Source organism: Simochromis diagramma, unplaced genomic scaffold (genome assembly GCF_900408965.1).
Source record: "Simochromis diagramma unplaced genomic scaffold, fSimDia1.1 OVJJ01000304.1, whole genome shotgun sequence".
NCBI classification, from domain to species: domain Eukaryota; kingdom Metazoa; phylum Chordata; class Actinopteri; order Cichliformes; family Cichlidae; genus Simochromis; species Simochromis diagramma.
The window spans coordinates 13,898,999-13,921,015 of record NW_024387030.1 but is presented as its reverse complement, the minus strand read 5'-3'; the positions used below and the strand labels follow the sequence as shown (position 1 = coordinate 13,921,015).

The 22,017-nt window shown below is 40.2% G+C and overlaps 3 protein-coding genes across 3 annotated transcripts; 1 reads left to right on the top strand and 2 right to left on the bottom strand.

Annotated features, from left to right (window-relative positions):
- Nucleotides 1–33: 33 nt before the first annotated feature.
- msh4 (mutS homolog 4) lies at nucleotides 34–13,956 on the bottom strand (the record flags this gene model as incomplete). Its single annotated transcript, XM_040041671.1, has 21 exons — nucleotides 34–385; nucleotides 671–759; nucleotides 842–1,016; nucleotides 1,220–1,348; nucleotides 1,445–1,563; nucleotides 1,663–1,863; nucleotides 2,459–2,583; nucleotides 3,866–3,969; nucleotides 4,122–4,258; nucleotides 4,356–4,525; nucleotides 4,624–4,688; nucleotides 4,832–4,906; nucleotides 4,995–5,062; nucleotides 5,163–5,335; nucleotides 5,426–5,599; nucleotides 5,676–5,791; nucleotides 5,925–6,035; nucleotides 6,118–6,281; nucleotides 6,376–6,510; nucleotides 6,723–6,806; nucleotides 13,929–13,956. Coding segments are annotated over 21 exons (2,634 nt in total), but the record flags the coding sequence as incomplete, so codon positions are not given.
- On the top strand, nucleotides 7,760–8,998 carry vcpkmt (valosin containing protein lysine (K) methyltransferase). The gene is made up of 5 exons (XM_040042039.1): nucleotides 7,760–8,043; nucleotides 8,196–8,309; nucleotides 8,418–8,490; nucleotides 8,602–8,721; nucleotides 8,807–8,998. Exons 1-5 carry the CDS (start codon nucleotides 7,787–7,789, stop codon nucleotides 8,909–8,911), a joined length of 669 nt encoding a protein of 222 aa, XP_039897973.1. The 5' UTR covers nucleotides 7,760–7,786; the 3' UTR covers nucleotides 8,912–8,998.
- A 2,422-nt stretch (nucleotides 13,957–16,378) lies between the features above and the next one.
- Nucleotides 16,379–19,069, bottom strand: arf6b (ADP-ribosylation factor 6b). The gene is made up of 2 exons (XM_040042040.1): nucleotides 18,872–19,069; nucleotides 16,379–18,621 (listed from the first exon to the last, which is right to left on the bottom strand). The coding sequence occupies exon 2, from the start codon at nucleotides 17,969–17,971 to the stop codon at nucleotides 17,444–17,446; it is 528 nt and encodes a 175-aa protein (XP_039897974.1). The 5' UTR covers nucleotides 17,972–18,621; nucleotides 18,872–19,069; the 3' UTR covers nucleotides 16,379–17,443.
- Between the last annotated feature and the right edge of the window lie 2,948 nt (nucleotides 19,070–22,017).

The window sequence follows — 22,017 nt, the reverse complement described above, 5'->3', positions numbered from 1 at the left end:
TTACTTTGCATTAAAAATCACAATCACAACAAATTTACACAGAAACTATTTATTATGACATAGTTTATAAAAACATTTGTATATCTGTTTATGTCAGATAAGGTCATCTTTAAACTCAGGGTGTCATGTCGAGATCACAGACAAAAAAGAAAGTGTATAAAAGCTCCTCCATGCTGAAAGGCTTAGAGTCAAGTCACTGCTCCTCTGCATCCACTGCTTGTCCTGCAGTCTGAAGCTCTGCCTCATACTGCTTCTTTAGCCCTTTCAGATACATTCGCAGGCTATCGGGGTCTAGTCTTGAGTTTCTAGCAGTCTGAAGCAGGCGTGTGGAGAGGTGGTACACAGCTCGCTGCCTCTGAGTTTCTGGATCAGTGTGATGTCTAGCCTGAAAGAATAAAACATGTTAGATCTTCTCTTTTTATCCAGCAATTCTCTGAATTCTCTGGTTATTATCAATGAAATACATATTTAGCCATGCTACAGCATTTGTCTCTCAGTGTCTAACGCTGGCTTTCTGTTGATTATAATTTGTAATACTGTGGCACATAAATGGGACCTTCCATATAAGCACAGGTAAAAATGAACTGTTAATTTTAAAGGCACAGAGAAGACGTTGACGACCCAAAGATGTTAGGACAAAAAGTCAATAACTGAACTTTCTAAACCATACCAAAAACTGCTGGCTAACTTTTGAAGCAATTGTCTTTGCCTCTTGAATTACACTTGAAGGAAGGGCTGTCATTTCTGCTGCTCTCAGTCCTAGAAAAACAAAAACAAGCTCTGTGACTGATTCCATGAAAATTGCCAACAGGGCTGTTGTTGGATTTCACTGACTCTGTACCATAGTGTCTTTCTTCAGAAGATCCTCGATTCAGCAAATATGTGTATACCACGCTCTCTGCACCAGTGTCACCACTGCGTGTATGCTGAATCTGCATGTGCTGGTTTTCCACGTTCGGGTACAGAGACTCCAGCTGGCACAGCTCAAGGAAGTGTGTAGCAAACAGAGTGAACGCCTGCAAGAAACAGGACACACCTTGAAAATTAGGAGAATGCCCAATCTCTTTGTTGGTTCTACCGTTCCACTGTTGATCTAACAGGTGTAACAATAAGTTATAATAAATTAAGTAGCTAATATGGTGCATAAGAACCGGAACCATCTGGTTTTCAGTTTAGAGAAAGGAGTGGTGATGCAGGGCTGTATTAGGGCATACTCTACCTTCAGGCCAAGGAGGAACTCGCAGACTGAGTGACAAATACCAATCCCTTCCTCAGCACTGGTACCACGCCCCAACTCGTCTATAATAATCAGGGACTTGTCACTTGCATTGTGGATTATGTAAGAGATCTTTTGGGCAGACACACTCAGTTAATTACATATTAATGATCTTTTTGATTGATGTTTTTTGTTTTGTTTGCTCAAATATAACTTAGGAATGTGTACCTCCTTCATTTCTAACATGAATGTGGAAGAGTTGGTTTCAAAGTCATCATCTACACCAATTCTGGTGAAAATCTGATCAGCAACACGAAAACAAGCATACTCAGCAGGGACGAACGAGCCTGAAATAAAAATACACAGTGTTGAATTAATGCACAGAAATGACCAGGCCTACATTTAAAATTCACATAGGGAAGGTGGGTTTATAACTTCCTGCTGACCTATCTGAGCCATGATCTGACATAGCGCCACCTGTTTGAGGTAAGTGGATTTGCCACTCATGTTGGGTCCTGTTATGATGACAAAGTTGCTGCCCTCAGAGATGTAGCTATTGTTCGATACGGGCTGCTGTCTGCCAATTCGCTCCAGAATTGGGTGACGGCCCTGTTTGATGGCCAATGTGTCTGTAAACTCTGGACGCACTGGCGGGCAGAACAGAAAAACACAAAACAATAACTCTGTTTACATACTGAGCCTTACATTCATTTCTAATGTTTGGTGAAAAAAAACACACACACACGTGCCATCTATAAAATTATATTTATATACACCATTTATTACTCGTTCACTTAAAGGTGTCATAACATAGTAACACACCGATTTCTGCTAGAGGTAAGGCAGTTAGCTCCTCTGCTGGGTAGATTTGCCTCGGTAAGTACAGCACATCAGTGCGCAGTTATGTAAGACGGGTAATCTGAGTACAAGCTGGCTGGGATAGAAAGGGGGCAGGCAGTCAGCACGTGTCTATAACGAGACACTTTCAGACAGCTGAGGGCCAGCACTCACCACCCACATGGCTGATTGGGTTGGTGCTGCCCACGACAGACACAGAAAAGAACTAAGGCCAGCAGAGCTGCCAGCTCAGTAGAGGCGCTTCTGGCTGTCATGTGTGATGATGGCTGGGTGCTGCCTTGTGCAGCACACAGCACACCTTTAGACAACAGTTCAGGCTTTGTCATGGTTAATATGACAGTCTGACTGACTTGAGAGCTGGAATCAACAGTGATTCATGCTTACCGTAGTCTGAGATGGTGCATGCATTTGCCAGGGACAGCAACATGTCCAACATGGATAGAGCATCAGAGAGCTTATAAAGGCAGTGAATGTGCTCATGGATAGTTCTCAGCAGCTGGCATATCACCCTGTATGGAGACAGGTTACATGATTCAGGGAAATAAAAACTGAACTGAACAGAAACTATGGCTAATAAACAGTGCCCCCTAGTGGACAGAGAGTACAACAACGTTTAATAGATATGTCCTTAAAAGCATAATTAAAAACAGAACTTGGCCACGGAGAAAAATCTACATTCCCCAGTTTATTGCATGAGTTGAATAATTGGTTTTAAAGGAGTTAAGTAACCCCTTAAATAACATCAACTGGTAAAGATCAGTAAATCAGATCAAAGTTCTGCAATTTCAATACTGTGCAAAAGTCTTGACTCAACCCTTATTTCTTCATATTTTGCTTCCAAAGAGCCAAAACTTTCTGTAATTTTTCTTTTATTTGTCTTGAGTAATAGCTCTCCAGGCTTTCTGAAGGTCTTTCAAAGTTTTTCTTTGGACACTGGCTGATTTTTCACAAATTTTCTTTCCAGTCCTTGTACTTGACCATTTTCCCACGAATATTGTTTTGCTTGTTAAGCGACTTATGGCTGATCTATGAATCATTTAAGCATTAAAAAGGATCTAACGCTTAGCAAAGAACCCATTTTAAATTGTATATTTAGAAACTTTGTTACTGACAGCCTATCACAAAAGACATAATTTATTCCACTGTCTTTAGGTGAATCTATAAAATTGCCAAAAATAATAAAGTTTTACAACGTAAAATACTTTTGCAGCAACAAGGTGATTCTCAAAAGGCTAAAACTTGGCACATCTCAGCATGGTGTGCAGTGTCTTTGATAATGAACTTGATATGAAATTTGATAATGAACAAGTGAAAACAAACCAAATGGCCTAAAAGACTATCTACAGCAGATGAACAGTATCTGAAAGTTGAGTCATTAAGAAATTGGGAAAAATTCAGCAAAGACCCCACACAGGACCTCAGAGATGCACCTGGACCTTTAGTTGATCCCTCTACTGTTCAATGACGCCTCATCAGAAATGATTTCAGTGGCTGTTAAGGAGCCATGAAAGAAAACAGGGAGGAAAAGAACGAGGTATGCTTGAATATCACAGGATTGCACTGAAAATTGGTTGCGACAGCTCTTATGGAGAGTTTAACCCAGATTTAAAAGTTTTGGCTCTAACTTTTAGTTTTCTAGCAAAACATAAAGAAATGAGGGGCAACTCAAGACTTTTGCACAACACCGTACAAAACTGTAAAACTGCTAAGAACAGTCATACCACAAAGCTATATTCCTTTACCTCAATTTTCTGTTCATGTTTGTAAGTCACGAGATAATGATCAACTCACACATAAGATATGTGAAAGATTTCCCTCAGGGCCTCCTCACACCGGCTGTTCTTCTTCATCAGGTCTGCAGTGGTGAAGCCATAGTTGTTCTTGTGCTTAGTTACCTGAGGTGAAAAGATGTTGAAATGCAGGTTTTTCCCTCTTCATTCAATGTCAACCTTATTGTCCCACCGGCGGCAATTTAGCTTCCTTTATTAACAACTAATGCTGAGTTCGATTTTTTGCTAAAAGTCTGGCTGCCTTCAGTGGACCTTACTTTGATGAACTCTGAGGGGAGTTTCCCTTCTGGTAAGGTTAGGCCTTCAAGCTTCAGCTGGATGAAAAAACCTCGAGCTGTGCTGAAGCTAGTACGCATTGGCAAGCTGTATTTTTCCCCCAGCTGGTTCACAAGCTCTGTGCAGCACAATGACATGAAGCATGGCTAAAGGTAAGAACAGATTACCTAAACATCGCAAGACAAAGTTATCTGGTAAACACTAAGCATTAACACCTGCAATGTCGTCCACTATCTCAGTGTAAGCTTTCCGGGCAATGTCAAGAAACTTGTTGATGTTCGGGCGCACAGCGTAACACTTCTGGGTGCGCATTTTAAAGCTATCTTTGATGTAAGTTGTGTCATAATTGATCACAGTCTTGATCTGCTCCAGTATCATGTCAAACCTGAGGCAGACATAAATGTATACAGTGGAATGAGTCTGTAGACAGGAGATTGTAACTAGCAAATTCAGTTCATCGTACATAAGCACAAAATTTACAACCTGTTATCCTCAAGTGTTGTACTATATGCCTTGAGCAGAGCTGTGTTCCGGTTCTTCAGCAACATCTGTTTAAATGGTATAACACTTTAACAAAGACTCAGTATTTGCATTATAACTAAGTCACAATTAACTTTTAATGAATTAATTGTTTTCTTATTCTGTCCATGGCTACTGGGCGATTTTGTTTGAGGATGTTAGCGGCACAGACCCTTAACCTCGGCACCAGGTCCAGTGTGTATTTCAGCTGAATGATATGTGCAATCTTTGCTTCAGCGACTTGAAACTGTCGAAGAAAAAAGTAACAGTAGTGACAAATGCACAGAAGTAAACAAACAGAATATTGTCACAAGCACTGAAAGTACTGCACGCACTGTTTCCTTCTTTGGGATTTGGACGAGAACTGAGAGCAGCTGATCAATGTCAAGGAAATGACTTATGGCTAAAAGGGCCAGAAGAACAAACAGTCAATGCAGATATGCTCCAATTTTCAGTATGCAGAATACTTATAATGATTCAAACTTTTTGTGCCTGTTTCCAACCATTCTTTAAGCCAAAGAAAAGCTCCTCATCTTCCAGCAGCTCTTGTATGGTATCCAGGCGAGTGTTGATTGTTTCCACATCAACTAGAGGCTCCAAAATGTTGGAGCGCAACCTTCTGGCACCACCAGGTGTTTTCGTGTGGTTGAGTACCCCGAAAAGAGTATGGTCACTCCTAGAATGAAAAAAGAAAAGGCACAGTCAGACTGCATGACAGAGGAACTACATAAAAAGATGTTGTTCTTATCATCGCTTTCCATCTCACCTGTAGTTTCTATTATTAACCACCAATTCCAAGTTAGAGGCAGATGCTGAGTCAATCATGGCTGTCTTCTCACTCCCTTTAAAGCTCACTTTAAGGGACTTGGCAACGTAGACAGAGTTCTGGAGGAACTCTAAGTACTTCAGCAAAGCAGCTGCAGCTGCTAGGCAATAGTACCTAAAAAAAAAGTTATTACATTGGGTAATGACAAAAGTATTAGGCTACAGTATCTCTCTATCTATCTATAGCATACTTAGCTTGAACTTCCATAACAACAGTGCTGAATTCTGGGGCACACAGCTGCTGAATGTACTCCAGCCCTTTCTTCTCATTAAAATACTTCCTTTGCACTGGAGTGAAAGGTACACCCTGAAGAAAAAACACCCAATAAAATTTAGTTTGCACCACAGCAACTCAGTGAATACTTAAGCACAAGTTGGCTACTCTCTACTTTAAGTGGACATTTGTTTAAAAGAATTGTGTGTTATTGTTGCATTTGTACCGGAAAATTCTCAGTGATGAGATTGAACAGCTTTGTTCCTTTCCCCTTCTCACTGGCTGTGTCTGGCATCAGTATTTCCACTGGGACCAAGATGTGAATCTTGGTTATGACCTTCAGATGAATAACACATGGCTGAAATATCAATTCCATGTGTCTTTAAGTGCTAAATGACAGTAGGACATGGGTGTTTTACCTTGGCATATGTTCCTGTATCTGCAAACTGAGAGAGAACAAGCTCTGGGCATTTCAAATCGAGACTAGCCATGCCAATCTCTCCTCTGGCTAAGCCGCGTCCTTCAACTACTACCACAACCACAGAAGCACCAGCGTTTGTGGATCCAGATGAGCAACTTGTTCCTGCATAAAAAGTTCTTTGTTAATAGTAATATCTTATTTTAAAATATGCTTAATTAATACCAGAGTAATCAATTACTCTGTGCAGGATATGTACCAGGTGCCCCAGCAGACCCTGGGGTCCTTCTATGTCTCGGGGTTCCTCCACGGCTGTGGAAAGATGAGCTCTCTGAACAAGATGAAAGGAGCAATGAAGCTGGCTTGCCTATTCTACAGCTGCTCGGTAATTGACCTATAGCAATAGGAAACATAAGAAAAGAGGTGTAGTACAGTTTTATTACTGCTGTGTTATGCCCAGAGGCAAATTTTGCCGGGTGCCCCAACTGCTCTCAATTAAAAAAATTGATCATTTCATAACAGAAATGTCAATGTTAGCAAGTTTTTTGTTATCTAATCTCACTCTCCCCCCCCCCAAAATAAAACTTGCTAATGTTAGCACATCACCTGAGGCCGTTCCAGATGATGGGCCGTGGCGGGAGCTCGTACTGCCCTCATTTAAACTTTGCTTTGATGAAGTAGAGGAAGCTGCTGTGACACAAGAGGAGGTTTCGTTCAGTCCACTTTTGTCCTTAGGTACAGTACCCCACGACTGTTCACATGCTGAGGCGTAACCATCAGTTACCTCCTCTGTGCTGCTGGCAAACATTTTAAACCTATGCAGAGGAAGGACAACTAACAAACACAGACTCAGATGTACATCGGTAATATTCAGTTACTACACTTCGACAAACAGTATGAAGTTGCTTCTCAGCTGCTAGTTCTCTCAGCTAGCAAGCATAATTACCGCCGCCACACCAATTGCAGTGGCGCGCGAACACGTCACGGCTTCCGGCACGTCAAGTTAATTGTAGTAATATTAATGTATCTATTTTTTAATATTATTTTCTTTTTTCGGTCATTAATAACTACAAATAAATAAACAAATAAATGTTTAAAAAAAATAACTTCAAGTCGGGAAGACACAAAACAATTTTTATTATTATTTTTTTTATTGTTGTTGTTAATATTATGAGGTCAAAAGAAAATAAGAAAAAAAAGAAGAAATCCCTATAAGCCTTCACCCTCTAAAAGAAACCATGGTTCTTGGTACGCTTCAAATAATTTTAAAATAATTTTAAAATGTGCTACGGTGGAAGGACCCGCTAATCATCGCTCACGTTCATGTCTTTAATTTAATTTAATTTAACTGTATTTTATTTTTAAATTTTTTTGCAACTTCTGTTTAAATTCTGTTTGATTTTTTGCTATTAAAATGTCATTTTAATTGTATTATTTTTTTTAATAAATATTAAGATAAGTATTTCTTGTCGTATCTTGTGATGCCATAGACTTTTCATTGTTTATGATTGTATTTTTAAAATAATAAAATAGAAATATTAGAAATACATAACTTTTTAAAGCATCAAGCACAACTCTGTGCACCAGTCCTAATGTTGGGCGAGGTAAGTCTTTTATTTAGAAAAATATATCAGACCGGAAGTTCTATTTCTGTTTCTGTTTTGGCCAACATGGCGGCTAAGGCGGACGAGAATGAATATTTTGTCAGAGAAATAGACAGAAACGACGGTTGTGCCCTAAAAGTTAAGCAGTGCTTCTTGGGAGATGTTGGCTGCGTTGTGTGGGATGCAGCTATTGTTCTCGCAAAGTATTTAGAGACAAAGCAGTTTTACGATCCGTCTTCAGGTGTGAACGTTTGGTCTGGTAGGACTGTGCTAGAGTTGGGAGCTGGTACGGGAGTAGTTGGTCTTATGGTAGCAACGCTAGGGTGAGTTATTTTTTATATGTGATCTTAGTGTTGTGTTTAAATATCAAAATATTTAAACGTCATTCCTTGCACTACTACTATGTTTTAGTAATCATATGGGAAAAGTCAGTATTGGTGATTTATTAATATTTTTTAAAACAAAATTCCTGCAGAGCACAGGTAATAGTAACAGACCTAGAAGATTTACAGACCCTGTTGAAGATGAACATCCAAGAAAACCAGGCGCTTATTAGCAGTGGATCCATAACTGCCAAGGTACTGAAATGGTTTGTACTTACATTTCCTATTTGTCTTATGCTCCTAATATAAATTTCACAGTAATACTTCAGCGGGACATTCAGCATATGCTTAATATTTTATTTCCACTATTACAGGGGTGAAGATGTGTCTGAATTCTTGCCTCACCCAGATTATGTCCTTATGGCAGATTGCATCTATTATGAGCAGGTACTTTCCTGTAGTTTTCAATCCATTATGATCCCCTACAAGATTGCAACATTACAATCATTCTGAAAAAGTGTTGTATAGCTCATTGTGAGTCATCTTATTTCCATACAGTCAATTGTTCCACTGGTGGAGAGCTTGAAGCTGCTTTGTGGACCAGAGACCTGCATTGTTTGCTGCTATGAGCAGCGCACTGAGGGTGTCAACCCAGAAGTGGAAAGGCAGTTTTTTGAGGTTAGATTATGTTTTTTTCCCCCCACAAACTAAGTGGAGATATTTGTCATAGCTATCGTCTGACCTGCTCTCATTTCTTTTTAAGTTGCTGCAACAGAACTTCTGCTGTGAGGAGATTCCTTCAGAGAAACAAGACCCAGAATTTAGCAGTCCAGACATCCACATTCTGCACATTCGAAGAAAAGCCTGATTATCGGACTCCGATTGTGACATTGAAACTTGCAACAGTGTACTGAGCTTGTTTAAGATATTAAATTTTTTAACTTTTTAAAGGGAAGCATGCTGTTAAATTACTGTGTGTGTTATTTGACTGGAGCACACATGATTAAATCAACACACAGACACTATTTTTTCCTGCTCTTTAAAACAGTAGAGTTCCCTTTCAGTCCATGTAGTTCTGTTGCTGTGAAGCTAGATGGCAGACATGTGAAGGACAGCTCGGAGAAACAAGTGCATTGTTTGAGCAAGAGGCATCATCCCCCTGGGTCTTTGCAGTTCGTCTTGTTTATACAAAATACAGTTAAGCAGATGTGAAAGTGAAGCCTTTACGCCCTAGGCATCTGCAAAAAGCTGCAAACATGAAGCCTATTGGACTTCTGCTCTTGAGCACAGACATATTTTCCCATTGTATGTCATTAAACTTGGAATATTTAGCAAGTGATAATTAAATAATTGGATAATATGTACAATTACATGTTTACATAAAAAATATAGATAACCTCATGCAGAAATAAGCACCTGATGACAGTGATAAGTGGTGTTTAGAGTGGTTTTCTTTGTGATTTTCATCTTGTGAATTATGTAAATTCAGACACTTGTAAGAAGTAGTTGCTTAAAATCTGAAACTTAGGAAAGGATTTAATTGTGTGCACTGATTAATTAAAGAGCCAGGCTGCTCGCTCAACAATTAAATATTAAGATGTGAAGACAGTTTTGTTAACTTTTCATATGAAGTGAGCTTAGGGTAACAAATCTAATGTATAACTAAAAATTTCAATCTATATCTTTATGTGGGGTCCCCAATCTTTAAAAATGGAGGACAACAGAGATCTGCAATGCCAGCTTTTGCCGTCCATGTGAGGGGAATTCCACTCAAAGCCCCAGATTAGGTGGAAGATTATGGTTCCTTTTCAAGCATAAAACCATGAAGTACGCCCCATACTCCCACAGGCATGCAGGGGCCCCTCACAGCCTTTCATGCTGCTGTCTGTTTACACAGTAGAGCTGTAGGGTAATGAGCACGTTGTCCTCAAACACTCAGGCCAAGTAAAATGTTAATACTGAAGTTGACAGGATGAGATCCCCCTAAATACTCAAATTGATTTATGAAAGAAATAGTACAATAGATCCAAGTTTGATTACACATTAATGAAATGGTCCAACATGATCACTGGATGAATGCAACACTTACCTATTTTAATAGGCAGAAAAGCCCACTGTATATAAATTTCCCTGAATTTAAGAGTTGGCGTTATTAGTAAAGCAGAGCAGTGGCTAATAATACTACATGCGCAGGTGCTTTAGCTTTGTGTATAGAGTCAACATGAAATCAAGCAATCTGAAAACATGAAGAAAATTGTATGTGTATACCTTTCTGTTCCAGCTAACAAACCAGTTAACCAGTCTCTTCTAACTGAACATGTGAATGTTTAAAATGAGCATTTGATCAAGAGAGGCAGAGGTGTGGTGGGATCGAATCAGATTACAGATGTTGGTCGATGAGAATGCCTATGAAGAAAGGAGCAAATGAGTTTAATTGCTTTTTAATTTTTATTTACAGTTACTATAAATAACTACAGCGGATCATGTAAGATAATCATTCCCTGTGGCCCTCCTGTGCCACTCTCACTTGCACATTGTGCAGCTGGACCGTTACAGTCAGAATTAACTTGCGGTTAAGGTCTGCTTTGGTTTGGCTGGGACACGTTTGCCTAATTAATTTGACTCACAGCTGGGAATAAGTCCATGCCCCCCAGTGTGGTGGGGACAGGACCCAGAGGGGTTACTGAGGAGATTAGAGGGGTAAAGGGGAGCTCCATTATTCTGTGTCAACACTTTCTCCCCCACCCCATCCATGGGTCTTCCACTTAAGTAACTCAAAATATATTTCCCCATCCCTGGTGTTTTCCTTAAATGTTAACTAAAAATAATTAAAACGGTGTAGTTGTGCTGTTCCTGTAGATGACTAATTAGGCTCACACAACAGGGGAATAGGAAGGCCCACTGTAAATGAGGACAGCCCACAGTGAAGCAGCAGCAGTGTCTCGGTAATCTGTTATCATATATATCAGACACACATGCACATGACTGTGGATTCTGGTAACCATCAAGACAGAATGGGGGCATTTTCTGCCAACAGATGGTGCTATAAGTAGGAATAACTCTTAATGGTGTGGAAAACCTGTATTTGGAACACAAGTCCATAGTATCTAATGCATACTGGGATTTTTTTTTTTTTTTTTTTTAAGTTTAATTATTGTCTTGGGCTAGTGAACACCTGCAATGGATTCCATAATCAGCATTCTTGTAAAACAATTTAACATGAGGCAGCAGTGCAGCACTCCCCCCTATACCAGATGGGTGGAGGAGAGTCTGACTCCAGCAGTCCGTGTGGTGTGCTCAACTCTGCTGCATCACAGCCAAGTGACACAGAGGATCCTTTGTGTCACCATCATCACGCTGCCTGGAGCCAAGAGACACTGCTCCAGAAAGGAAGACTCATTTTCTCACAAACTTTAAGGGAGTGGCTCAAGAATAGACATCAAACTGGGCTAATTAAAAATAGAAGAAGGCCTGCATGAAAGAGTGACTCCTCTGATTCCGCAAAGGTGTATCCACAGACATAGACACCCCCCCTTCTCCATTTTACATAGCAATCTGAGCCCGACTGAACTTTACGGTGCACCAAGAGGGAGCAGGCCAGACCTCGCTTACCAAGCACTGTATTTGTTTTCTTTCAGCTATCTCTTTATCCTCATCTGGAAAGATGGGACACAACAATGCTAATAATCTGCAGCACTCATTGTTCATTGGATCTGAGAGCAAGAGGTGGTACCGTGCCAGGGAAGCAAAGCCCAATGGGACAACTAGCTTATAGAAACACAATGCTCCCCCCCCCCAAACACACCCCTGCAGGGGAACAGGGGGAGGGCGGGGGTGCTGTTAAGACAGCTGTGCTGCAGTTGAGAGGGGAGCACTGTGAGAATACTGCACACACTTTACTCTCCTTTCATCCCTGTTAGTGCACTAATGTCTTTGTAGGCAATATTAGGTTTTAAAATAATATGCATAATATGCACGCACAAGTATATATACATATGTGCAGTGTATGTGGCACAGTCATGGTCATTTACTGATGTCAGCAAAAAAATGTAGTAGTAGTTTATTGATCCCTTGGTTGAAATACCAAAGGTCCTGTGACTTCACTTCCTGTGACTGCTGTCTCCACGGCATACTAGAGCAGTGATGAATTTGTCATTTTAAAGATGTGTGGTGGTCCAGGACAGAAGGAAGAATTTTAGAGCAGGGAAACAGTGTAGCCGTGTGCTTTTGTGTAAAGTTTCCCTGAGTCATTACCTCATAAGTCTGAATCTGGACTGCGTGTGTGAGTGAGTGTGTCGCATCGCCTGGCTCGCCACAGATCTGAGACTTCCTTCCAAACCCAAACTGTTGTTTAATCCAGATGCACTGTCACGCGAAACACTGACTCTGCTGTAATTACAGCGATCTTGTCACATACACAGATGTAGTCAGTCATGGAGTGTGACAGTGTGGCGGCGAGCTCCTGAGAAAAGTCTCTCAGTTCACTTTGCATGGATCTTCATCATCCTGTCAGCGAGTGTGTGAAGGCTGTGGGTGACTCCATGCGGTTGGTGGATACTGCTCCTGGGTGAATGACTGCTGTCTATAGTAGTACACACTGCAGTGTTATAATCACTGCTTAGTGGCTCATCCTTTAACACTGTGGACGTCAGTGTTCTGTGTACTGTATGAATAGGCCTTAGGCCAATGCATTAAATAAGCAAGTAATCTAAAAACAAAATCAAACTGATTTCATTTTACTTCAGAAACAGACTTAAATTTCTGTTCCTTGCAAGCAAGACGCTCGAGAGGCCTCAAGCTGCAGCACCATTTATGCCTGCCCCTCCTCCTCCCAGTCTGTAGCACTTCTGACACCTGAAAGCAACGATGGTTAACACTCTTTACTCTATTTGTGGTGCTGTTCAAAAAGCACAGTACATTGTTCCACAGTTCAACTGGTGCACACATAAACATTTTATCACTTTTCAAGAGTACTCTCTGGACACATTTATGTGTAACGGAAAATAAATAGCAGCTCTGAGGTTTAAAAAAAAACAAAAAACTGAACAGATTGGACGTCAGCCAGCGAAACGGTTTTCTTTGTGACCTAAATTAGTTAATGCCTGTATGAGCACTTTGTCTGTGCAATAACAAACAAATTGGATATGTCAGGTGGACTTCCAACACTTAACAGTTATTTTCTGGTTCTCTGAATTTGCAGTTTCACCACAGTAAGCAACCCTCACTCCAGATATGAATGGAATGCGTTTTGGACTTATGCCCAGAGTGCACCTTGGATATCACAGCCTCATATTTTCAACCTCATGTAACTGGCCTGCACTGCACAGCATTACTCACTATCAAAACCACAACATGCTTGTAGGAAACCTCATTTATGAGCAAAACCTACTCCAAAACACCTGCAATCAAAACAAATTCCAGCCCCAGCTACGGTACCGAAAGAGAAATGCAGCATTTACCATGGCATTCTACAGTGTTAACCTCAACAGGAAACCTAAAACGACTTTCAGCCACTTCCGGACCCATTTTAAACTGAGCTCTGTGCAGTTCATTATTAACAACGCACTCAAAGAAGGGGCACGGGATTTACCCAGAGGACAGAGAGCAAGTGATAGAGGGTAGTTTCATAACCAAAGAGGCTGTTTTATTGTCCCTGAGAATAAGCCACTGAACTAAGCTCTGCAAACCGTGGCTTAAAGTAGGTGTTCCCTCCTAGCATTTGGCAGATAAATAATAATGGTGTTTAGTGTTGTGCATGCATCTCAAATCCTTGAGTGATTAGCTAGAAGGGTGTGGCTGTCGTCCTGCAGGCCAACATTAAAGTGGCGATGACTATATTCAGGGCCTGCAGTCAGAAAAATGAGCATTGTGAAGGTAGCACCTACCTTCACAAATGTTATCTGCAGCTGGAGTTTAGAGGAAGTGAAGACAAGTGAGGAAGACAAACCACACCCCTGAAAACCACAAGCACAATTCAATTCTAAGCATGGGAGGAGTACAGCTACAATACTACCCACAACAGATTCTCCTGAGTAGTTTAAAAACTTTTGAAGTTGACTAATGAAGGACAAGCCGTTATTCAGTTTAAAAAATAAAAGATATTCCAATATTGCAGAACTTGACTTGCAAAGATTAGGTTATCTTTCGATTTCTCCCCACTCTTCCTCTTTCCATAAAGAGTAGAGGAACTCATTGGAAACGTGCAGCAGCCAGCCACCAGTGTGATACCAAAAACACCAGGCCACACTGGCAGAGGTCCCATCAGGCCGTTGTCCTGGGAACCACACCAACAAACACGCGTTTTGGCCGGCTAAGACAAATCTGTCATACACATTCTTGCACAGATCAGTGGAAGTTTAAGCCCTACTTATTCTGCAAATTATGACACTGGTGACTCATGAGAAACAAGTGCTGATTATCCTCATTTGCTGGTGTGGTCCTGACAGAACCTGTTTCTTTGCTGCTGTAAAAACAGTCAAATTTGCTACATTTTTTTTTTTTTTGTAAAACCTGACAACCCTAATGCTTCATAAAAAAGAAGAACAAGCTTCATTATTCATTATTTCTGTGACCTAACACCCATTTCTAACCTATCCTCACAGGAAATGTAAGGAATTTTTGCTGAGCGCAGAAGGAGTTGACAGAAGGGCCGGGAGGTCTCATCTTTACAGAGAAGAGGTCATAAAACCTGCTTACACTCTCTGTCCTTGCCCCAGGGCCCAAGTGTTGCCAATAAAGATGTGAGGATCATATGGTTGTAATGAAGTGGTGGGAACCAAAGTGGCCATTACAGCCCAATTAAGCTGCCATCAGTGTCTAATGGAGGCCCTAGACCTAGCTCTCACTGAAAGCAACTATTTACATGTACCCTTCGAATACTTTGACTGAGTGTTTGTAGCTGATCATAAATCACTGCTGCTTTATGTATGTGGGTTGTGTGAAACATCAGTAGAAGCAGAGTCATATTGATGCCACCTGACCTGTCTGACGGAAACCTCCGTTGTGCTAAAGCAAACATCCTGAGGGCCCTGCAGCAACGCACTAAACACCAAAATTTCCACAAAACAAATGCTGCCATGATTAAAAAAAAAAGAAAGAAAGAAAAAAGATAATACATATGAAACAGAATGCATCACCTTGCAGTAAATGCAAACATGCACTTTATGACTAGCTTTCATAGTGTCAGTTTCAATGGAAAAGACACAAGGTCATTAAGCATGCTGAGCCAAAAAACTCTAGGACATCTGTAGAATAATGCTAGCTAACCTTTTGTTGCTCTAAACACAGCAGCTAGATGATTGGTGAACACCAGCAGTGCTGTCTTTGGCACAAAAAAAAACCCAAAAACACGTTTCAATGGAAACATTTGTTTTCCATGTCCTAACTGACAAATTAAAATATTTACAAGACATACTTTGCAAAAATATATTCTATGAGGAATACTAACCCCTAAACATTTCAGTGACAATGTAGCGTACAACTATGTCTGCTTAAACTAGGAAGTAGTGCATACAAGCAGCAAGAAAGTCCATGTTTTAGAAGTATGAATTGAACAGACTGCAAAACTATTCCTAGTCTGCTAGTTGGTACTTATGTTTGTGTTTATCTTGTAAGAGTACACACTGATTATTCATGGTACTTCCCTTGTTATACAGCTTTTGGCATTTTCAAAGGATGTAGAAATGATCTTAACGCGGTCATGAGAGGCTCCTTAAAAAGTAGGACATCTGTTCCCATCAGCAGTTTCTCCGCTATATCCAACAGGCAAACTATATTTTCACTTAATCACAGAGCATTACTCAGACAGAGTTTTCATTTCTGAACAGCAGGGCTTCTATTAGGCAGCTTGAATAAAAGCAACCAAGACTTTTTTTTAAACTGCTGGTCCCAAGCAAAGGCAGACTCAGGAAGTTACAACTGACAGCTCAGCATCAACTTAACTATGGCTCACAAGCAACATTCAAAAAGAATTCACAATTCAGCTGTACATCTCCGCTGCCCTTCCAAATGCCATGCAAACTACCATGTGGCTCTGTTGTTGTTCCAAAAAGAACAGCAGTCGGGACTTCCTGTTTTGTACATTTCTCCCCCCCCCCAAATTTACTGGCAAGGGAACTGAGGCCAGCAACTTAGTCTAAGGGGTGAACATATAAACATTTATGGAGAATACCACTGAGCAGAGGGAGAATTTGTAACACTTGAATTGTAAGCTTGAGTTTCTCACACATTGAAACAAACTTCCTATTACATTTTTCTGCTTTTAAAAGTTTACCAAAACCTGAAAATGTTGCGTCAACCACCAACTACATTTACTCTTGAAAAAACAGAGACATAGAAGATTTAAAATCACTTTTTTAATAAGACATTACAATGACATTGTTCTGTACATGGTACCCCCCAGTCAAAATAGGAGTAAGAGCTGCACCACAAAGTGTCATTCAACATTTCACCAGTAAACAGCTCCCTCTGACTGCGTGACAGATGGATTCTGATGTAGGGTTAATGTACTTTCGTACTCATGCTACAGATATAGGCTATCATATAATGTCCCATTGCTGAGGCTAATCAACTGTAGTATCAGATTGAGAGCTCAGAACTGAATGACATTCCTTTGGAAAGATTGAGTCGACAGACTATGCATTACCCAAAAATCAAAAATGCATCCCGACAAGCATGTTTAAAAGTTACTGGAGGCCTATTTGTTGAATATTCAGCACAATTAGGTATCAAGACGTGACACAAAAAGGTCAATCAGTTAAATATATAGCCCACATAAGGGTACTGAGAGGGGTAACAAAACATGTCAAAAGTCATTCTTTTCCCTCCTCTGATGCCCCAACTGGTGAGAATGAAATGTAAGCATTGGTGAATTTTTTTTTTCTCTCAATACCATTGAGAATGAATACTTTTCATCACAGTACTGTCTTAAAACAAATGTCAAAGTCCTCCATGTAGGCTACATAACATTAAAGAGCTCATCTTAGAAGAAGAAGAAGAAAAAAAAAATCCAAGTTCAATGCAACAGAGACCGAAGAACCTTGAAACAAGCTTTAGTCCAAGAATTAAGATAAAAACTTCAGCTTCATTAGAAAAATTATACAAAACAGGAGAAAGAATAGGCAAAGGCGGTGATTTCTGTGGCTTCAACCTTAGGACTGATTAACTCAATATTCATCAAGCAAGCCCCAGAAATAATGAATGTGATATAGGCCTGCTACAGAGTACAAGCGAACTTTAAGCCGGCAAACCCAGTTAGAGATAAATTAGTCATGGGGTAAACATAGTATTAAAAAATAAATGGGAAATAATCAACTTTTCTTAACCATACTCATTTTGAGAAGTTATTTGTTACTTGCAACTTTATTATAGTTTTGACCTAAAACAGTCAGCAACTCAATCATTAAGATTTGTAATTTGAGGTTAGCCATGTCAAGCCCTCATATAGTCCATCACCTGTGGTCGCACAGGAGGGCTGAACATACCAATTCCTATCTCTGATGCGGGTCAATCCGAGCTTCTCTTGGATTTCGTGTGGCTTCATGGCATCCGGAAGGTCTTGCTTATTGGCGAATATCAAGATGATGGCATCCCTCATCTCCCGGTCATTAATGATGCGGTGAAGTTCCTGCCTTGCTTCGTCGATGCGATCCCTGTCCGCGCAATCCACCACAAAAATTAACCCTTGGGTGCCCGTGTAGTAGTGTCGCCACAGGGGGCGAATCTTATCCTGGCCTCCAACATCCCATACGTTGAACTTGACGTTTTTGTAGGTCACAGTTTCCACATTGAAGCCGACTGTAGGGATTGTGGTCACAGACTGTCCGAGTTTCAGTTTGTAAAGGATTGTTGTCTTTCCAGCAGCATCAAGTCCAAGCATCAATATTCTCATCTCCTTGTTGCCAAATATTTTTGAGAGCATTTTCCCCATTTTGAACTCTTGTGCATATATATTCTGCGCCTACTGAGAAAAGTTTCAGATACCGTTTTGGTAATTACTCACTTAAGATTACAACTTCAGTTTTTATAATATATTTACTGGTGAAAACATGTCTCTGAAGAGCGACTGAAGGTTAGAAAGTCAAAAGTCCTTAAGCATGTCAAACCTTATCAGGACTTCGGGACTTCTCGTTAAAGTCTGTCAGGATCCTGTTGAGAGCGGGGACATTTACCTTCAGTAAATCACACGGGTTTCGGGGCCTATACACAACATGGCACGGTGAGGTTAAGAACTTGACACCAGCGGCTGCTGTGCGTTCATTGTATTGTGTAAAACAACACAAAGCGGGGTGTGAAATTTGGGCAGAGTCGATTTAAAAAGTGAAGGGTAGTAGACGCTGTGAGTATATAAGGCCTCCCCTCAAAAAGCCGCGGTACTTGTGAATTCCTTGTGGTGTCTGTGTCTGGCGGTCCTCTTCACCGGGTGCGCCCTTGTTCTCTACCAAAGGAGAAAAGCTGCTTTCTGCGGCTACTCCATCAAGCGCTGTGCGGGGAAACTTTGCCGTGCGGGAAGGGACGACTTCGAGAATAACCTCTGTGACTCAGCAGCACATGTACCCACTCGCGTAACTCCTGTCCCCCCTGAAATGAGATTCGGTGGGAGGGTCAGACATGAAAAATTAGCTAGCTATCGCTCGTGGCTGTTTCACACAGGTAGTAGGCTAACATTAGCTAGCTTGTTGCCTAGCTAGCTAGCCGCGGGCTAACTAGCTAACGGTAGTTAGCTTAAGAAAACTAATCTTATCTGGACGAATAATACACACGTCAATGACAAAATGACTGGGACATATCTTTATCGGTTAAACTGTTAATTCCAATATAAGTTACCTACCTCTTATCTATCCCTCCTTTCTCCAGAAATACACCCAGCTCTCGCCTTTCTCCTTTGAGTGGAGCTGGTCGCAGTGCTGCTACACCGGAAAGGTGTGGAGCTGCATTAACAGCCACTTCCTCCCGTCTGCTTCATTCAGCTACTGCCGCCTAGTACAGCACTGACTGTCTGGGTCATGAGGATAAACTATAGACAGTATTAAACCGCCGTTTACAATCAAATTTCACTTCTGAAATAAAAATAAAACGTAATCTGACGCTGCTTTCTTTTACGCCGTAAGTTAACATTAAATTAGCTAATAACAATTAAGGTAACGCCGCAACGTGATTCCTTATTCCAAACTGTTTCCAATAACGACATTAGTATCACGTTATATATGAAAATGTTCTTTGTTAATACACATAAATGGAAATATACTCCATGCCTAACATGTTCAGTTCCCAGTGTTTCTATCTGATAAGTCTACTGACGCTGTAGTAATGTTAATTAAAGTAAAGTAACACCGCCCCCTTGTGGCTGTTTAAAGTTGCAATCCAAACGTGTGATTGGCAATCATTTTGTGCTGTTCTCTTTGTCTGTCCTCTGTTGTATTGGATGCAGCATGACAGGTGTTTTACTAACCTTTGCTGCGTTCGTTGCTGCCGCTATATATATAACCATGTGGAGAAAAAAAGGTCTTGCATTTACTGGATTTATATGCAAACACTAGTGAACCAGCATGCATCCACAGTGCACCACTGATATCTGTCTGCACTGACAAATGCACTTAAACCTTTAATGAAATAGTTTATGAAAGCACAGTGATTTTATTAGATGTTAAAATCAACTTGTACACTTTAAATTGTCTATAAAATAGTCTAGGAGTACAATGGTCCTTTTTTAATTGTAAAATGAACAGTGTTTAAAACCACAGTAACTCTGGAGATTTGATCGTTTGCCCAGACTGTGTAAGTAATCAGACCCATGGTCAGGCAGGTGATTCAAGAATCTCATAGTGGTGTGAAACAGGCCTTAAACAGAATAATGTTTTTTTTTTAGTAAAGGTCACATGAAAGCTTGCTTGGGGTTTAGCAAACAAGAAGGAATGTCTGTTTAAAAAAATCAACTCTTTAAGCAAAACTCCAAATACTTTGCCTGCAGTACAAAAATCAAAAGTCATGATGAATATTAAAAGATGGAATACTAGAATACAACAACTGCGGTGCCAAAAATAATGTAGCAGTATTTTGGGAATCCTGATTTTATTTACATTATGGCCTTTAAATATTGCTATTTATTGATTTAATTCGGTAGCATCCTTGTTTTACAGGCTAGGGATTTTAAGATTCCATGGAACATGCCCATTGATTTGGGATTCTCCACGATGAAGGAGAACCACTTCTTAACCTGATCACCTCCTTACCCCAAGGAGGTGCTCTGAGTTTTCACTGAATGGGAAGGAGGAGGCGATCATCCACTGCTTCTTTCATTTCAGCTGAGTTCACCTAATGTGAAAGCGCTTTGGAAATGAACGTGACTGGACTTAGCTGACTAAAGCTGGCTAACAGAATACAAAGCAGAGGAGAGTTGAACTTTAGGAACAAACTAAAGAAATTCCAACATCAGAGATATTTTCCTGTATTATCAGTTTAATGTGAGGGATGCTTTGTTTATGGCGTTTACACTTGTTTGTGAAGCTCTGTGAAATATCCACTATTTTTTGTGAAAACTATATTCATCTTTTATTTTAAATAAAGCAGCTTAAGTATATTTAAGTTAAATTACCCCGTGGCTCTAACTGGCTGGTGTATCTTTCTCTCTTAAACTCCTGTTACTAGTTAGACTCTGGTCCGACCTACACTTCCATATTCTGTAAACCTCAGGTGGGTTATGTTTGAGTCTGGCACTAATTATTTCTACGTTCTATATCTCTTTGTGGGTTTTCTGAATCATTTTCTGTTGTGAGTACAGCCAAGACTTGTTCGAGTCTTAAGGTACTTTCATTTTCATTTATAAATGCTTTATAAGGCAAAAATAGTCCTCACTTTAGATGAGGTCACGCAAAAATACTTAATTAATAACCAGTAACTGTGTGAATTAACCATGAATTACAATGTGAAATGAAGTATTTATCTTCTCCACCCATAAGATCCTGGTGTACTCAGCAAACCTTCAGACAAAAACTGGTTCAACCCAGGTCAAATTGGGTGGACCTAAACACAAGCTGAACAATGTTGTGTAAGAAGTGCAATGCAGTGACGAGTGCTCAGACACATAACCACAGACACATGCACGACATAGCAGAGCCTGGACCTCAGGATAGGACTCAGTAGCACTTAAAGGACAGGAAATATCCTTAGAGGTTACTAAATGTTCACATTTTAGACAGAGAAGACAGTTGGTTTGAGAGAGATGAGTAAAGACGGCCGTCTAGGTCCACTGTGAGTGGCCAGCACTGAACATGGGTTGTGGTCTGTCATACTAACTATCAGCCGTCTATGAGATGTCGGCTGTCTGACGCCTCTTCTTAGGCAATTCAGCTCCCACTCACACCTTGACCCTTGCGACCTTAATGACTCAATGATGACAGGTTGGGTCAACCACCTGCAGCACCACCTTCAAGGTAAAATCCCCACTTGGGTTAAATATCCAGTCCAGTTGCCTTCAGCTAAAACACATAACCCTGTAATGCCTGAACCAGGAAATAATTCCCAGAAAATGATTATTATTTTTTAAATGGAGTGTTTATTGAATCTTCTCTGGATCATATTTGCTACATCCAGCATTTTACTACTTAAAAATGTATTGTGCAATTTATTATTATTATTATTATTATTATTATTATTATTATTATTATTATTTATTTATTTATTTATTAATTTATTTTTAAATAATTCTCTAATTAATTCTAATTCTCTTCAGTAACCTTTCTGAATACTTTATGAAGCAGCTTCATGTTTACTAGTAAGTTAATCGATTTTATTTATATAACACATTTAAAACCAAAAATCTTTACAATAGAAGAAACAAGGTATTTACATAAAGTAACACAACAACAACTTTTCCTCCATCCATGTTTCCAGAGATCAGCTGCTTCCAGAAGCTTGACATACAGGTCTGTTTTCAGCTCAGATTTCAAGATAGTCACGTTGATGCTTGTCTGAGGT